Below are 16481 nucleotides of genomic sequence, written 5' to 3'. Positions count from 1 at the left end.
GGGAGAGGATTTGTGAATGGAAGTGAAGCGACGCAACGGACGCTGGTAGGTCACGGGTGATAATGACAACATGGCGAATGTAGTGCGTCCAAATTATTCATACTACACATTTTCGTACTATATAACATACTTTTTTAGCAGTTGCAAAGTAATTACTTATTCAAAGTAAGTACCTACTTGTACCTGTGATTTCGGACAATCAGTTGTTTCTTGCTGATTGAAGCAGTGTTTTCAACAAACCAGTTGACTGGATGATTCAATGACTCACTCAAAAAGACAGTCACTTGTTGCCAACTATATATAACCTACAGAAAGAAATGTGTGTGTGCGTGTGCGTGCATGCATTTGTGTGTGTGTTCAAAGTAAGTACTTTATACCTGCGATTTCGGACAGTGAATTGTTTCATTGCTGATTGAAGCAGTGTTTACGAACTAGTTGACTGAATGATTCAATGACACTACTATGGAAGCCAATTTCTGCCGCAAAAAAAAAAAAAAAATCAGTTATGACATACAAAGTCATATGATTTAAAAATGTGAAATTATGACTTAAAAAGTCCAATTTTTATGTGAAAATCTTGACTTTTTATGTAATTTTTATGATTTAACACTATTATGATTTACCAAGCATGATTTTTTTATGTGGCGGATATGGGCTTCTATAATATATAATACATTGTGAATTTTTAAGGGTTATTGATGTTTCTCAGTAGGCCTTCATATGGGTGAAATGTTGAAAAACAGTTACACACTGTCCTCAAGTATAAAGTTACAGACACATTGTTTGCATTGGCTCTTACACAGAAAACACCTGGTCAGACTCTCTGTGTAGAGAGAGAAATCCATAGATAAAGCCCTGCATTTCAGAAAATTGCATAATCGCATCCCCAGCAGATTAATGTCCCTTAGGGCCAGTGATGTCATGGCAGCCATGCAGAGTCAACATTCCTGTTGTGCTTCTATCCCTAACAAAAATAGCTGCATTACAGCTAATAGAGTATTAATAAACATGCTTGGATGTGAAATAAAGGTGATAATTACATGGAAGGAACTGCTAAAATAAGAGTGTCATGACTGGAGGAAGAGAAGAATATAAAGTAGCCTACACTTCATTACGGCCCTCTCAGAGGTGTGTTTCTGGACCTCTCAATGTCAGTCATGTCCAGCAAGTGTCAGGCGCTAAAAACCTCTTACACAAGATTAGGGTTAGTTAGGCTAAATCTTTAAGTAAATCTTTCAATTTTTCCAATGTTTAGCCTAAGAGTGCCATTTGTCAATGTTTTAGTATACTTTTGCAACAAAAGCTCCAGTCTTGGTTTCATGGAGTCCACAGGCCGAAACGTTCAAATTAAAAAAGGCAAATATATATAAATATAGGAAGCCTGCAGACACACACACACTACCGAATGTTTTTAAACGGTTGTTTGCTAAAGTGTCCCCGTCTGTTATCGGTGGTGTGTCCCCTCTGTTGGTCTGTGAGAGGCGGAGGGAGGGAGTGAGAGAGACGGGCGCTGTGAGTGTGTGTGAGTGAGTGAGTGAGTGAGTGTGTGTGTGTGTGTGTGTGTGTGTGACGCCCCTCGCTCGCGCTCAGCTCCGCTGCAGTGACTCGGCGAAGGCAGGAACATTTTATTACACTTTCCCCTTCAGTCCGCTCATACACATTTCCATCTGACAGCTCCCAGGACGGCCATGACGTCTCGAAGGTAAGCAGAAGGCGACATTAAAACTGCAAGAGCGGGGACTGATGGTTAGCCTACTGTTACTGTATGAATGAATCGAGCACGGCACACAGCTCAATGAGTCGGACTCGGTCTTTACTCCAGGCTCCTGATCCTCTCTGGCCCATACTGTATGTGTTCGCTTTGCTCAACGTAGTTTTAGTCTTTTTTTCTTTTCGTTTATTTCAGTAGTAGCCTATGTAGATTGTATCGCTTTCGCTACCGGTTATCGTATATGAATAATCAGTAGCGCAAAGTCACTGTGACAGTTTCTCTCAATGTAGTTTAAAACTGTGCTTTATTAGTTTATTGTGACGATTTTTAGAAGACTTGTGTTAATGACATCCTACTGTATTTACTGTATATATATCGTATGCTAAAATAACACTAGTTTAAAAAAAGACGACATGAGATTTGAGATAACCGTTAGAATAAAAAAAAGAGAAATATGAACAGATGCGCTGAAAATATCTTTAAATAAAGCTGCAAATAAGTAATAGACCTTAAATACTGAGACTATATTAATTTAAAATTCTACACGTTAAATTGTTATCCTTTTTATCTTGTCATACTTTATCCTGGGTTAGTTAATCAAGGGTATTTTTGCACACTTTATGGAACCCCGTTGTAACCTATCCAATTAACGTCCTTATTTGCATATTAATGAGGTCAGTAAAATTGATTGGACAACTACGCCACGCGACCTGTTTTAATAACTGTCCATCTGCTACTGTAGAAATGTCGTAGGTCAGGTCTGGCTGTCTTAAGACTTGTGAAACACAACTAAACAGTGTATTTTGTTGTCGTCGTTAATCGACATTGTATCTACATGGAGAGTAAACACAACGCGTGAAATTTCAGTGAATGTACAAGATAACGAATATTTAGTAAGGTAAGCCCCGAGGCATTTTACAAATAGTTGTAACTTATATCTGCTAACTTACATGTTGCTAAACACCCCTGGAGCTGGGGTTTCCATTTAGCCAGGGTTAAAACGCATCTAAAAAGAAGTTAACCCACCTGGTTTGACACTGGTTCGTTTCCAAAAGTTGAACATAGGCCTATGATTTTTATTGTGAGTGTTAAATGTGCATTTGAGATTCGTTGTGTAATGGTCTACACAAAGAAGTAGCCTACACATCAGTTATTGTGAGAGTTTGCACAGGTGGCCTTGGCTTGGGTAAACAATGTAGTGTATGGGAAGAACACTTTGTGTGGCTATGCTTGCTCTATATACCACTCACTTACCGTTAACTCAACATATTTCAGAATTGAGCTGGTTATGGCTTCTCCAGCAGCTTTCATTTGTCAGAGTAGTCTGTGAGCCTTTGGCCTTTACTCTGCCTTTACACCATCTGTTATATAAATAGTTCTGCTGCCAACAATTACCATTGACTATTATTAGTATCATTAGATTATCATTACTGGTGTCATTCTCATCACATTAATAGTTCACCCAAACATGTAAACTCTGTCATCATTTAGGCTATTCTTCCAGACCTACATGCCTTTATTTCTTCATTGAAGCTCAAAAAGAGATGTTAGGCAGAATGTTTGGGGCTGGCAGCCTTTGAAACCTTCCATTGCATATTTTTTTACATACAATAAAAGTGAATGTTGACTGAGACCATCATCTCCTTTTGTGTTCCAATGAAGAAAAAAAAGTCGTACACCTAAGGCCGAGTAAATGATTGCATATCTCTTTAAATGGAATGAAAACTGATCCCACTTAATAATACATAACGGAGGATGAATCTGTCTAATGTGCAAAATGTACAGGGTCCTGTATGTTTTGCAGATTTGCAGATATGTTGCACAAACAGGAACCTGAAAAATGATATAAATATAGGATTTACATATATTACACTTCAAATGTTTAACTTTTTATTGTTCACAAGAGGTTTTTGCATAGTGGAGGCTAACAAAATTGCTTAGCCCTGATGTTCATGCATATTTAACTCATTGTCATAAACAACATTTAAACTGCTCCTAGTTCTGGCTGGGCCAAAAGATTATTATTATTATCTTTATGTAATGTGGAAGAATTTTGCTTGGTCACTTAGCCCACATGCTGCTGCATTCTTTTTTTGGCATTATTTGTATTTCTTTATCTCTAGTTCATGAAGCACCTTTTGTGTATGTGTATGTGTGTGTTTGTGTAAGAATGTGAGTAAGCGTGTACAGGAAAGAGGAAAAAGGAAGAGATGGCTCATTGCGCGGTTATTTTTGTGGGGTCATGAAAATATGTGGTCATGAACATTTTGGTTGCTCGTAAATAGTTGTCTACTGTCAAAGTTTCCACACTTAGTTTGATAATCACTTGCAATTTCCCTTCATTTACATCCATGCATGCTACTGTTCAAAAGTTTGTGGTCGGAAGATGATTGTAACTGTTTTTAAAGAAGACTCAGATACTCACTAAGGCTGTTTTTATATGATCAAACATACAGTAAAAAATGTGATATATGATTTAAAAAAAAAGAAAAACTTCTGTTTTAATATATTTTAATGTCATTTATTCCTGTGATGTTAAAGCTGAATTTTCAGCATCATTACTCCAGTCTTCAGTGTGACATGATCCTTCAGAAATTATTATAATATGCTGATTTGCTGCTCAAGAAGCATTTCTTATTATTATCAATGTTGAAAGAGTTGTGCTGCTTAATATTTTTGTGGGAAACGTGATACATAATTTCCAAGATTCATTGATGAATAGAAAGCTCAAAAGAACAGTGTTTATATGAAATAGAAATGGTAACATTATGAATGCCTTTAATGTCACTTTAATGCATCCTTGTTTGACTTGTGTATCTGAAAGCAGAAGGGACAGGACCGATAGCACAGAACTAAAAATTCACAGACAGGAAAACTGCCTCCAATGTGGTGAAATGAGATAGCCTGTCCAAAATTTCCAGGAATTCTGCTAGTCATGGCTAAAGGATTGCTGAGAACACAGATTTTATCGCAGTCATCCATTTATCTTATTGCCCTCAAAGCACCAGGATCATTTTCCTTTGTGCTATTGACATTTAGAATTAAAATGAAAAGTGTCAAACTGCAGTCTATTACCATTAGTGGTCATATGTTATGATTTGTGGATATTTCACATCATGGATTGATGATTATTGTTTCATAAATGGACCCTTAAAATCAGTCCAGCTGATACTCAGCATGACCCTAAACCCTCAGTATTTTTTTATTCAAGGAATGATTTCACTGCAGATCAAATGAAGAATAATATCGGTTGCGGAGACAATGTAGTAAATTATATGGATGTCTTTCATTTCATTGTTCACATCAAAATTAGAATTTTTTTTATTATTCTCCTAGTCTCCCCTTTTAGGATGCAAAGCCAGGACTTGATCCCATTCCAGGAGGCTATTTCTATTGGAAGGGTTGTTATAAGCTGTCGAGAATTTGAATATGATCGTCGACATAAGATTTTGTTTCACGTGTCCTTGGGCTGTCTGACCCGGGGCAAGTTCAAAAATGGCAACATATTTCTCCCTCAGTCAGGGCAGAGAGAGGCTGGCTCCACGTCAAGCCTTGCATGTAGCATTAACTGTGTGTGAATTGATTTAAACTTACATTTATGTGCTTGGGGTCTTTAGTAATGGAGGCTAAAATCAATCATCTCGCACTTTCAGATTGACTGCCATAATGCCCCATATATATATATATATATATGTATATGTATATACTGTATGTCCTATACTCTTTATGTACTTCCATATAGGGGCTGGTCGATATGACCAAAAATATATAACAATTTTTTATCCCCCATATCATAGGATATTGATATTTATCACGATATTAATTTACCATTACCATGGGGAAGGAAATGCTTTCCACATATTTGTTAGACCTTGAGAATGAACGTAAACATTTAAACTTCTTTGTTCACAATTAAACTTTTAAAATGTAATCAAATAAAATTTTGCTAACGAAACATGCATTTAAAATTTTTTTGACAAATGCTGCACAAACAAACTGTATAAATTAAAAACATGGATGAAAAAATATGTCCAGAGCTTATCATCGTTAGCAACAAAATTATGATCTCGATATGATACCGTTTATCGCCCAGCCCTACTTCCATACTAATACGTTTTTGAAAGAAGTCTCTTATGCTCACCCAAACTGCGTTAGTATTGTTGTAAATATTATTACAATTTAAACAAAAAATAACTGTTTTCCTTTTTAATTGTAATATATTTTAAAATTGTAATTTATTCATGTGAGGGTAAAGCTGAATTTTTAGATATTATTCCAGTCTGCAGTGTCACATGATCCTTCAGAAATCATTCTAATATGCTGCTGAAACATTTCTTTTTGTTATCCATATTGAAAACGTATTTTTAATGGAGAAATAAAATCAGTACTCTTTTGATCAAGACACATTTCTTATTCAATGTTGAAAACAGTTGTGCTGCTTAGTATTTCTGTGGAAACCTTGATACACTACCGTTCGAAAGTTTGAGGAAAAACATTTTAAAAAGGCTTCCTTTTGAATGTTCCATTCATCAAAGAATACTGATTTTATTTCTCCATTAAAAATACGTTTTCAATATGGATAATAAAAAGAAATGTTTCAGCAGCATATTAGAATGATAATTACAAGTTACTGTTTTTACTGTACTTGATCAGTGTGTGTGTGTATGTATGTATGTATGTATGCATGTATGTATGTATGTGTGTGTGTGTGTGTGTGTGTGTGTGTGTGTGTGTGTGTGTGTGTGTGTGTGTGTGTGTGTGTGTGTGTGTGTGTGTGTGTGTATATGTATGCGTGTGTGTATGTATGTATGTATGTATGTATGTGTGTGTATATATATATATATATATATATACATTCACTAATTACAGGACTGTGTTTGAACTGACCTACCATGTCACCACTAGACTGACATGTGGTACCATAATCAGCTTTTCTAAAAATATCAGTAACTGTACCAAAATCCAGCCACAGACACCCGTCTGCCCCCAATATAGATGAGAGAGGGTCTTTGAAGCTGAGTGGGGGGGTACTATGTATATCGCTTTCTGTCACCGAGCCTGTCTCTTTAAATAGCCGACTGTGTTGAACTTGAGACATTATGTAAGAGGGAATAGGCTGCTCTCTGTGTGCACGTGGGCCTGTGTGTTTCCCCTGTCAGAACACTGCTGCAGCACTTTCCGCCTGATATCGCTCACTCGCTCTCTCCCTATCCCTCTCTCTCTCTCTCTCTCTCTGGCCCACACTGTGCAACCCGTTTGTGCCCCCGAGTTATCATAAGCAAGAGAGTCTCTGGTGTCACTCAACAGTATGTGCCAATATAGATGTGACAAAAGAGGATTATGTTGCCATTCCCATTTTAGATATCCTTTGGCATTTTTAATTTCATTTGCCTGTTGGTTTTATTATGATTGAAATAGTTATAACAATTATGTTATTTAACAGCATTCAATGTCTGTGGTGTTCGTTCATCTTGTTAGATTTTTTTTTTTTTTTGTGCCATAGTTCATTGCTATTTTTATCAGGCTGCATGCTGGACAATGGCTGTTAATTATTAAACCAGGGGAGCAAGTCGTACATTTATTTTATGGAAGGGGAAGCTAAAGGAACAGAAGCGCTCTTCCTTTGCATTCATTAATCAGGCTATTATAACACTAATGGCCTCAGATTGTATTGTGTCCTTATGAGATTTTTTAAGGTTTAAAGGGAAGTTACAGGGCAATATTACTTCCATTGAAAAGGGGGGGTGATAAAGCATTAAAGAGAATTGATAAGACTTACGGCTGGAAGTTCAACATTTTTCAACATTAATACTTTCCCCTGGCTTCACAGACAGGGCTTGGATTAAGCCGGGACTAGGCCTTCGTTAAATTAGGACATTTAAGTAGCTTTTATAAGTGTGCCTTTAGAAAAAAAACAAACATTACTGGTCTGCATCTTAAGACAAAACAATGGCACTGACAATTTTAAGATATGTCAGTGCAAGTTGCTTTCAGCTAAATGTTTAGTCTGGGACTAGCTTAAGCCTTGTCTGTGAAACCGGGCATTTGTGGTCCCAGTTTGAGATGCAGAGACGACCAGAAATGAGCCATTTGTAGATTGATTCCTCGAAAGTGTAAACACTGCAGAAAACACTGCTGTTGTTTGAGCATCCTGGCATAGCAACATTGGCTCAACCAGTGGTGTGTATTTTAGGCGGGACTGAGTGTTGTTTGTCCAACCCATGGCAGATTTTTGGGAAACATGTCATTATTCTTTTTTGCTAATTAGTTTGGTGGCACAAATGACACACTTCAGCTTTACCTAAAGCTAAAACTCTTCATATTTTGGACTCATGATATTGTGTTCAGCTCCATTCTGGGGGAATCCGGGTGTTTTCCTGGCGCTCAGGTCTGTCCTAATTCTCTCTGTCCCTTAGTGACTCATGCCAAAGTTCCTCTGTAATTAGAAAAAAGCTTCGCAAGCCCAAGCAGGACATTTTATACTCATGTTGTTTACTCTGTCTCGTTTCAAATCAATCAGAGATTTAGATACAGAATTACTTCATTATTTGGCAAGCATTTTTCACTTGTGTAACTTACAGTAGCAGAGCAGAGTGCATAAGCTGGCACGTACACACTTAAAGTGCTTGAGCAAAGGAACAAATCTTTGAAACTTCCACGTGTGCATATAGTCAGTTACTGTAGCATTATCTCATAATACATTTAAAAAAAAAAAAGTATTTTTCTTTTATAAACATGTTTATTTGAGAATCAAAATTGTGCATTAAATGTATTTTTCTTATCCAATTGCTAAATGTTTTCTCATTAAAATGTTAAGGATTTTTGATTAAAACAAGAAGAAAAACGTTAGAAAATTTGGTTAATTTCATGTTTGTACGCTACTGATACTTTTATTCAGAAAGGACACATTATATGGTGAAAAATGACAATAAAGACATTTATGCTACAAAATATTTCTATTTCATATAAATGCTGTTCTTCAGACTTTCTTAAAATTGCACACTTTCCACTTAAGCAGCACAACCATTTTCAACTAATAATAATAATAAGAAATGTTTCTTGAACAACAAATCAGCATATTAGAATGAGACTTGACTTTCTTAAGACTTGAGTAATAATGGCCATTTAAAAATTCCAGCTTTTCCAATGGAGGTCATTTAAAATATATATATTTATATTAAAATAGAAACCGGTTATTTTAAATTGTAATACTATTTCACTATTATCAATATATTACTATTGGTCTATTTATGATCAAATAAATGCAGTTTTGGTGAGCATAACAATCTTTTTATTTTAGTGCTTAGTTTTAGTTTTTAATTTGATTGACCCCAAAATATTTTACGTTGGTGTATTAAAACAAAAGTTAGCTATACCTTGTTTTTAAGCATGTTCAGATATTTTTTACTGGAAAATACTGATTAACTGCAATGCAAATATGATTATTTGATGCCATAAAACATTTTCACATGGTTTTCCAGTATGCTCTAAGCTGCTCTGAATATGATCTTGTACTGTACCAATTTCAATTTGTTTTCTTTGTGTGTGCAGTGCTGTTTTTTTTATTTTTTTTCTCCCCAAAAGCTGCCACTCTACATTTAAACCTAATGGTAGCAAAGATAAAGATAAGGGGTGTAAGAGTGTTCCGGGCAGCATGGCAACGCTGCGTCACGTTCAGAGAGAGAGGAAGGGGGGGCAGGAGGGATGGACAGTTGCTCAAAAGCTGATTGTGCTGGCTGGCTTTCCTATCAGGGCAGCTCACACGCATCCAAATCCCAGATTAAACACCCCCACCTCTCTTTCCAACCAGCAGCACTCCTACAAGTCCCTGCCCCCTCTCTTCCTCCTTGTGTAACTGTACCAAGCGTGGATTACCAACTCTGAAGCAAAGCAGGGGCTCTGACAGGCTCCGAACAGAATGGTGAGGTAGGAACATGAGGCATTAGTTGCTGTTATCATTTTGTATCTGGTCGATGGCATTTTCACGGACGAATTCACGTGCGGTTGCGTTACGCATTTCTTTCTGTGCTGCTGTTTGTGCAGGTGTGTGTGCGTGCACTTTGCAGGATGGTTTGTGGTTTGTTGTGGCTGTGTGTGTGTTGTGCGTGAGGAAAGCTCCTGGAGAGCTGCTGGGAGCTCAGTGAAGCTTAGAAGTGACCCGGAGATGTTTGTTCCTGGGTGCAAAACCTGCATCTGTACAGACCTGTTGGAATAATAGACCAGACCCTCCATCACAAGCTAAAACAGAAACTCGTCCAGTTGGTGTTACTTGTTATGTGCTCTCTTTATTTTTATTATTGTGAAATTGGCAAGTTATTGTTATCTTTTCTTTGTGAATTTTTGTTTGTGAAGAGCAGGTTTACGAACTGAAAAGAAAGGGTAAGAGGTCAGACTAATCCCACTATCATTGTTTTATGAAAATACATAACAGCTTATCTGGGATTAGTGTCACCTGCTGTTTTACAATATGCAAAATGAAGATTTCATTTATGTTTTTTTCAGATGACCTCAAATCCCAAAATTATGTACCAAGATGTTTACTAAACATGGACATAAATAGAGACGGCCATCCTTGAATCTTTTTCAAAAATACATATTCTTTTGTAGTCGCTGCATCATGTTCCATATTCCAATGAATTTGAAGTCACAGTAAAATATTCTAAAACAGAATATTCTGGTCTTTTGCTTTAATGTTGCAAAATGATATAGAGCCCATGTATTGTCAGCTAATGTATGATGACATGTTTATCTACACAGCACAGACCACATTTAGTGCTATATCTTTTTCAGTTCTTCATGACATATATGGCATGTTTATCATACCGGGCGATACAAAAATATCAGCTGTAGTTGACAGAAATTCACACAAAAAAAAAAAAATATATATATATATATATATATATATATATATATATATATATATATATATATTCGGGTGGCAATAATTGTCATTGTTAAGCATAGTGGCATATATCTGAATATATTTTCACATTTTATCTCAAATATTAATAATATACCATTCTTAACAACTCAAGCAGTGTCGTTTCCATTAACAATAACTAATAAACATATGAACAACACAAATCACTTAACATTACAAAATAACATCACAAAAAAAAAACTTTCTTTTATTTTAGCAATATTGTTGTCTTGTTGAATATAATATATTTTCAGCATAAATGATAAGGTAATTCAGACGTTTCACTTCCAAAACCCATAATTTGTACAGTGATTCACAGTACAATAATGTGTATTCCCATACTCAAAAGAAATATATTTGAAATATATTTTCAGAATATATTTTGGAATATATGCAAATATTTGAAATTGGCCCAATAAATATATTTCATACTTATATTTCATATATTTTTGTTATATTTAGAATATATTTCAATGTATTTGGAATATATGCCACATATATTTTTGACACTTTTGGGGACCCATACAGAAAAAAATTCATTGAAATATATTCTGAAATATAACAAAAATATATGAAATATAAGTATCAAATATATTAATTGGGCCAATTTCAAATATTTGCATATATTCCAAAATATATCCTGAAAATATATTTCAGATATATTTCTTTTGTGTATGGGTTTTCCTGATAAATTGAATGTAATTTTTCTCTGTATATGCTATCTCACAGTGAACCAATTACAGTTCCTTTTCATTACAATTACAAACGTCTATATACATGTGTGTACAACTTTTTTTGTCTAGGTCGTAGTTGCTGGGCTTGCTTTTCTATAAGTCATTGTCAGTGTTGACAGAAATGTCAATGAATTATTAATCCACATATATTTTAATATTTTTGCTTCAGCTTCAAACATTACAAAAGATTGGGAAGTTAGTGACCAGTGATGATGTGACAAGAGGGGAAAATATAGCCCTTTTGACAAACATAGAATCATAAGCAGTTAGTCATGATGAGGGGGGAAGAGATACTGTACTCTCAACATCCCCTCTGAGCAGTGATTACTAATGCTCACAGGTAGCCTCAGTGATACAATACTACATCAAGGGAACTACAACACTTCCTCTATGGTGAAGAACTGGAGGAAGTGAGTGATGTTTGCCGACTTTCCATGGAAAGATGGGGGGAAATCATGTTTAGAGTTTAAACTGACAGAACTGGGGTAAGACGTAATGTGCACATCTGTTCGTTAAGACCTCTGCTTTTCAATACAAGTTAATCTTTCAACGACATTTGAGGCGTGCTGTAGAACATTTTGAGTTGTATGCAGTAATGCACCACAGGACTGGATGTCTCGATGGCCCGGGCAGATGTGAGCATGTTGTCACTAAATCTTACATTTCTTAGACATGTTCTTTTTTATTTCAATGTCACCGAGGTAATGCTATCAAGCTGGCTAACATAAATGAAATTTTGTTGAAGTAAGGAATGAGTTGAAATTATTTTCTGTGCTAATGACAGCAAGATTCTGCTTTACCCTGAATATTCCTTTATTCATACGTAACAGAATTTATCTTAAAATCTCATTAAATCACAGTATAGAATGTTTTGTTATTAAATTCAACACTTGAGAATTATAGGCATTATTTGAGAAATGAGGATTATTTGACAAATTATGTGTACACAACAGTTCAAAAGTTTGGGGTCAGTAGGTTTTTATTTATTTAATTTTAATAAAAAAAAAATTGAAAAAGAAATGGAATTGGTCATTAATAACGGTAAATTCATTTACATTGTTAGAGATTTCTATTTTAAATGAATGCTCATGCTGTTTTTTTTTTTTTTACTTTCTATTCATCAAAGAAATCTTAAGCAGCACAACTGTTTTCAACAATGATAATTCAAAAAAAATATTTCTTGAGTGGGCAAATCAGCATATTAGAATGATTTCTGAAGGATCATGTGACACTGAAGACTGGAGTAATAATGCTTTACCATCATAGAAATAAATGACATTTTATATCAAAAGATTTTATTTTATAATTTTACTTTTTCTTAATTTAAATTGTAATAATATTTGACAATATTACTGTTTTTACTGTATTTTTGATCAAATAAATGCAGCCTTGGTGATCATAAGAGACTTCTTTTGAATGGTAGTGTATAACAAATTATATTGTGGTCAGGTTCTGTCAAGATGAAAGTAAGTGACTTGTATGCCGTCACTTAAAGTGAGATTAAGACATGGGGCCCCTAGCAGGCAGCCACGCTCTGAAACAGCACGCAGATAAAATTACTCCTGACCCCTGAACGGCCATTCACAAAGCCTTCTCACGTGAGGGAGCCGGTGTAGGGACAGACGGGCTGCAGGCAGCCAGACAGCTGGAGCCCAACACCAGCCCAGATTACACACGACCTCTTGTCCCCTTCCACCCCCCCATCAACCCCAAAGGATTAGGAAATAACTTTTCAAACACAGCAAATCGTAACTGATTAGAATTGGCGCTCGGCGTGAAATTGGACACAAATATACATGTGGCTAAGCTTGCTTGATGACATCACTAGAACGGGTGGGTGAACTAAAGAGTTTGGAGAGCCTGAGATGTACAGGATGCAGAAGTGCATATAGGTCTCATTTTATTTGAACTTAAATGTACCGTTTAAAAGTTTCGGGTTGGTACGATTTTTTTATGCTTTTAAATGAAGTCTATTATGCTCAGCGAGGCTCCATTTATTTGGTCAAAAATACAGTAAAAACACAGTAACATTGTGAAATATTCTTACAATTTAAAGTTTTCTATTTTAATCTTTAAAAATCGAATCATTACTCCAGTCTTCAGTGTCACATGATCCTTCAGAAATCATTCTAATATGCTGATTTGCTGCTCAAAAAACATTTCTATTGATTATTATCAATGTTGAAAACAGCTGTGCTGCCTCATATTTTCATTGAAATCATGATTTTTTTTTCAGGAAAGAGAAAAATGAACAGCATTTATGTGAAATAGAAATATTTTGTAACATCGTAGATGACTTTACTGTCACTCAGTCAATTTAATACATCATTGCTTAATAAAAGGATTTCTTAAAAAAAGAAATATTAATGACCTCACACTGTTGAACATATACAGTATAAGTTACAAATGCAGAACATTTTTGTACTAGAGACTTTTGCATCACACTGTACCTTTATGAGAAGTGTTTGCATATTTTTTTGCAAATTTTGATCATAAGATAAAGGTAAAGCTCTGTTAGCTATTGATCATCAGGACTTGATGTATTTTCTGAGTATGTCATTTTGCTTTAATTTCAGGTGGTTTCATCCCAACATCACTGGGATCGAGGCAGAACACCTCCTCCTGACACGGGGCGTCCATGGCAGCTTCCTAGCGAGACCCAGCAAGAGCAACCCTGGGGATTTCACTCTGTCTGTCAGGTCGGCATATTTACAGTGCGCTTCTCCACACCTGCCCTACTGCGCTTATGCTCTTGTCTTGAATTATGATTTTTTTCCACAGGACGCTTATCCCGGTCATTATGTTGTTTTGACCTGCTGTGGTTTGTGAAGTTGAGCATGAATTGCATCTCCTCTGTTAAATGTTTAGTTATTGATTTCTTGGAAGTGTACTTGTTTGTCTAGCTGACTGGTTTCATGCTTGGTAAAGCATTAAAATGCTTGTTTGTGTCATAGATTTCTGTCAGCTTTTGTTTCATGCAGAGAAAGCTCAAAAGATCACGTCATAAAATACAAACACAATAGGACTGAGCTCTTCAACACCGCTCCTGGGGACCCACTGTCCTGCAAAGTTTATTTCCAGCACACTCTGCCTGTGTGTTTTCAAGTGATCCTGAAGAGCTTGATTAGGTGTTTGATTACGGTTGGAACTAAACTCTGCAGGACAGCGTGTCCCCAGGAGCAGACCTCTGCAATAGGGAATAAAACATTACTATTGTCTTGCAATGCATACATATTGCATTGTGTCAGTGCGTATTGAGGATTACAGCTGTGTTTTTATTAGTTGCCATCAGTATTAGATGCTCGCACTCGCACGTAGATGACCGTAATAGAAGGCACTTTCCCTCCCGCTCTCTCCAGAACCTCAGAGCTTTTAAGTTGCCCCCGGTCTAGTGCTTAAGGATTACAGTGTCAGCTTGTGAGCAGGTCTGTGAGCCACTGCAGCTGCTTGTCTGATGAGTGATTGGAAAGAAAGAGAGAGAGAGAGCTTTCATAATAGCTTTAAGACATGGAGGCTGTGGAGCCCAGATCAGCTGTTTGTGGTTATGGTGGTAAGACTCTCACTGTATCTAATGTTCTCCAGAACTAAGGCCACGTGCCTCAACTCCAACACAAGCCTTCAGGGCTGAAGCCCAGCTGCATGCAGACTGATTTATCTGCCCAGCTGTGAAGCAATGAGGTCAGCTTGTTATGATTATCAGATGCATGGACATACCAGTATATAAACAAGTTAATAGTGAAGGCTATTGGTTAGTGTATTTTTGGACCCATGTTTTGTGCTTTTCAGTACTGGATTACTGGAATAATTGGAACGTTGTAAAACCTAGTAAGGCTACTGCCTACATACAGTAGCTGCCTTCCTAACCGTCACGAAATCTCACAAGTGAAGGCTTTGGAACGAACTGCATACAGTAGGCTGCAACTCGGCTGTTGCTAAGCTGACTTTGAACAATTTTGATCAATATTCATCAGTATTGAAATAAACATAATCAACGTTACTTTGCCTCAACCACCATCTTGTATTTAAATTTGTTTTTTGAACTTTTGCAGTACAGTCTGGAATTGTCAACAACTTTTTTTTTTGTTCAAACAATGGAATGGTATTATATTATATTTAATTTGCAATTGGTGCAGAATTAATGTAGAAATTACTCATGACTTTTTTTGTGTAATAAATAAGTTTTGGCCCATATTCATATTTAAATATAGGTCATTCCCTCTCAAGTGGTCCAAAAATTGTAAAGTCTGTTGCTTGACCATTTTTAATTTTCCATTTTTTTCATTTAGTTTTATATAATTGTTTTTGGAATACCAATATAGAGGTTATCACAAAAAAAAAAATATATATATATATATTATATATATTTTTTTTTTACAAATGATCAGGCAACCTCTTTTAGACCACTTGAGATTACCAATAATTATAGCAATATAACAATATAATAATTATATAATTATAATTAAAGACCAAACATATCAACATTGTCATATCCATTACCGTGCTAAAACACTCCGAGAGTTGTCATGACAGAAATATCATGACTAATGTAGACCAAGTAAAATAAACAAATAAATAAATAAATAACATAATTTCAACTAATATTTAATTGCAAGTGTGTCTGGAATCTAGTGTGCACATTTGAAGATAAAGAAGCAGGAAATTGACCAAATGCATCAATACAAGAGTCACTCAGACATCAGCAAGTCTCACTGGCGTTCTGCCTCTCAGGCCTAATGTAGGCAGATGAGACCTTAATTACAAAGTTATGAGGAAGAGTCTTCTTTTAAAATGCATTATTAGATAAAGGAAGGAGTTATTTTGCCAAATGGTCACCTAGGGACTTCAATGCATTATGTTCCCCTACTCCATGCTTCTGTTTCTCTTATCTGTCTCTCACCATTTTTCCTGGGTGGAAACTATTGCTCAGCGTCTGCACTATTGTTAACCGTTAAGTTGCAGACAGAAAGCTGGGAGCCGAGTCAGATGAATGGCTCGCGGCGCTGCAGTGTAACGTATGATGTGTCAGGGCCAGGTGAAATGTGTCAGGAGAAGTTTCCTGTCTGCATGTTATGGCTATCAGGAGCAGGGAACAGGAAGTGACCCTCTAAAACTGTTT

The 16481-nt window shown here is 36.1% G+C and overlaps 1 protein-coding gene across 2 annotated transcripts in view; it reads left to right on the top strand.

The window, feature by feature from the left end:
- The first annotated feature begins 1509 nt into the window (after nt 1-1509).
- Nucleotides 1510-16481, top strand: part of ptpn11b (protein tyrosine phosphatase non-receptor type 11b) — a 28735-nt gene continuing 13763 nt past the window's right edge. The window contains exons 1-2 of one of the 2 annotated variants that reach the window (XM_084427304.1): nt 1510-1702; nt 13942-14064. In XM_084427304.1, coding sequence (XP_084283430.1) covers nt 1689-1702; nt 13942-14064 — 137 coding nt within the window. In that variant the 5' untranslated portion in view covers nt 1510-1688. Of the gene's footprint in view, nt 1703-9392; nt 9638-13941; nt 14065-16481 lie in introns of those variants that run through there. The other variant, XM_084427305.1, reaches the window with a different exon arrangement.

Source organism: Rutilus rutilus (assembly GCF_951802725.1).
Source record: "Rutilus rutilus genome assembly, chromosome: 13".
Classification (NCBI taxonomy): domain Eukaryota; kingdom Metazoa; phylum Chordata; class Actinopteri; order Cypriniformes; family Leuciscidae; genus Rutilus; species Rutilus rutilus.
The sequence above is the reverse complement of the archived record's forward strand: the minus strand, read 5'-3'. Positions and strand labels throughout refer to the sequence as shown.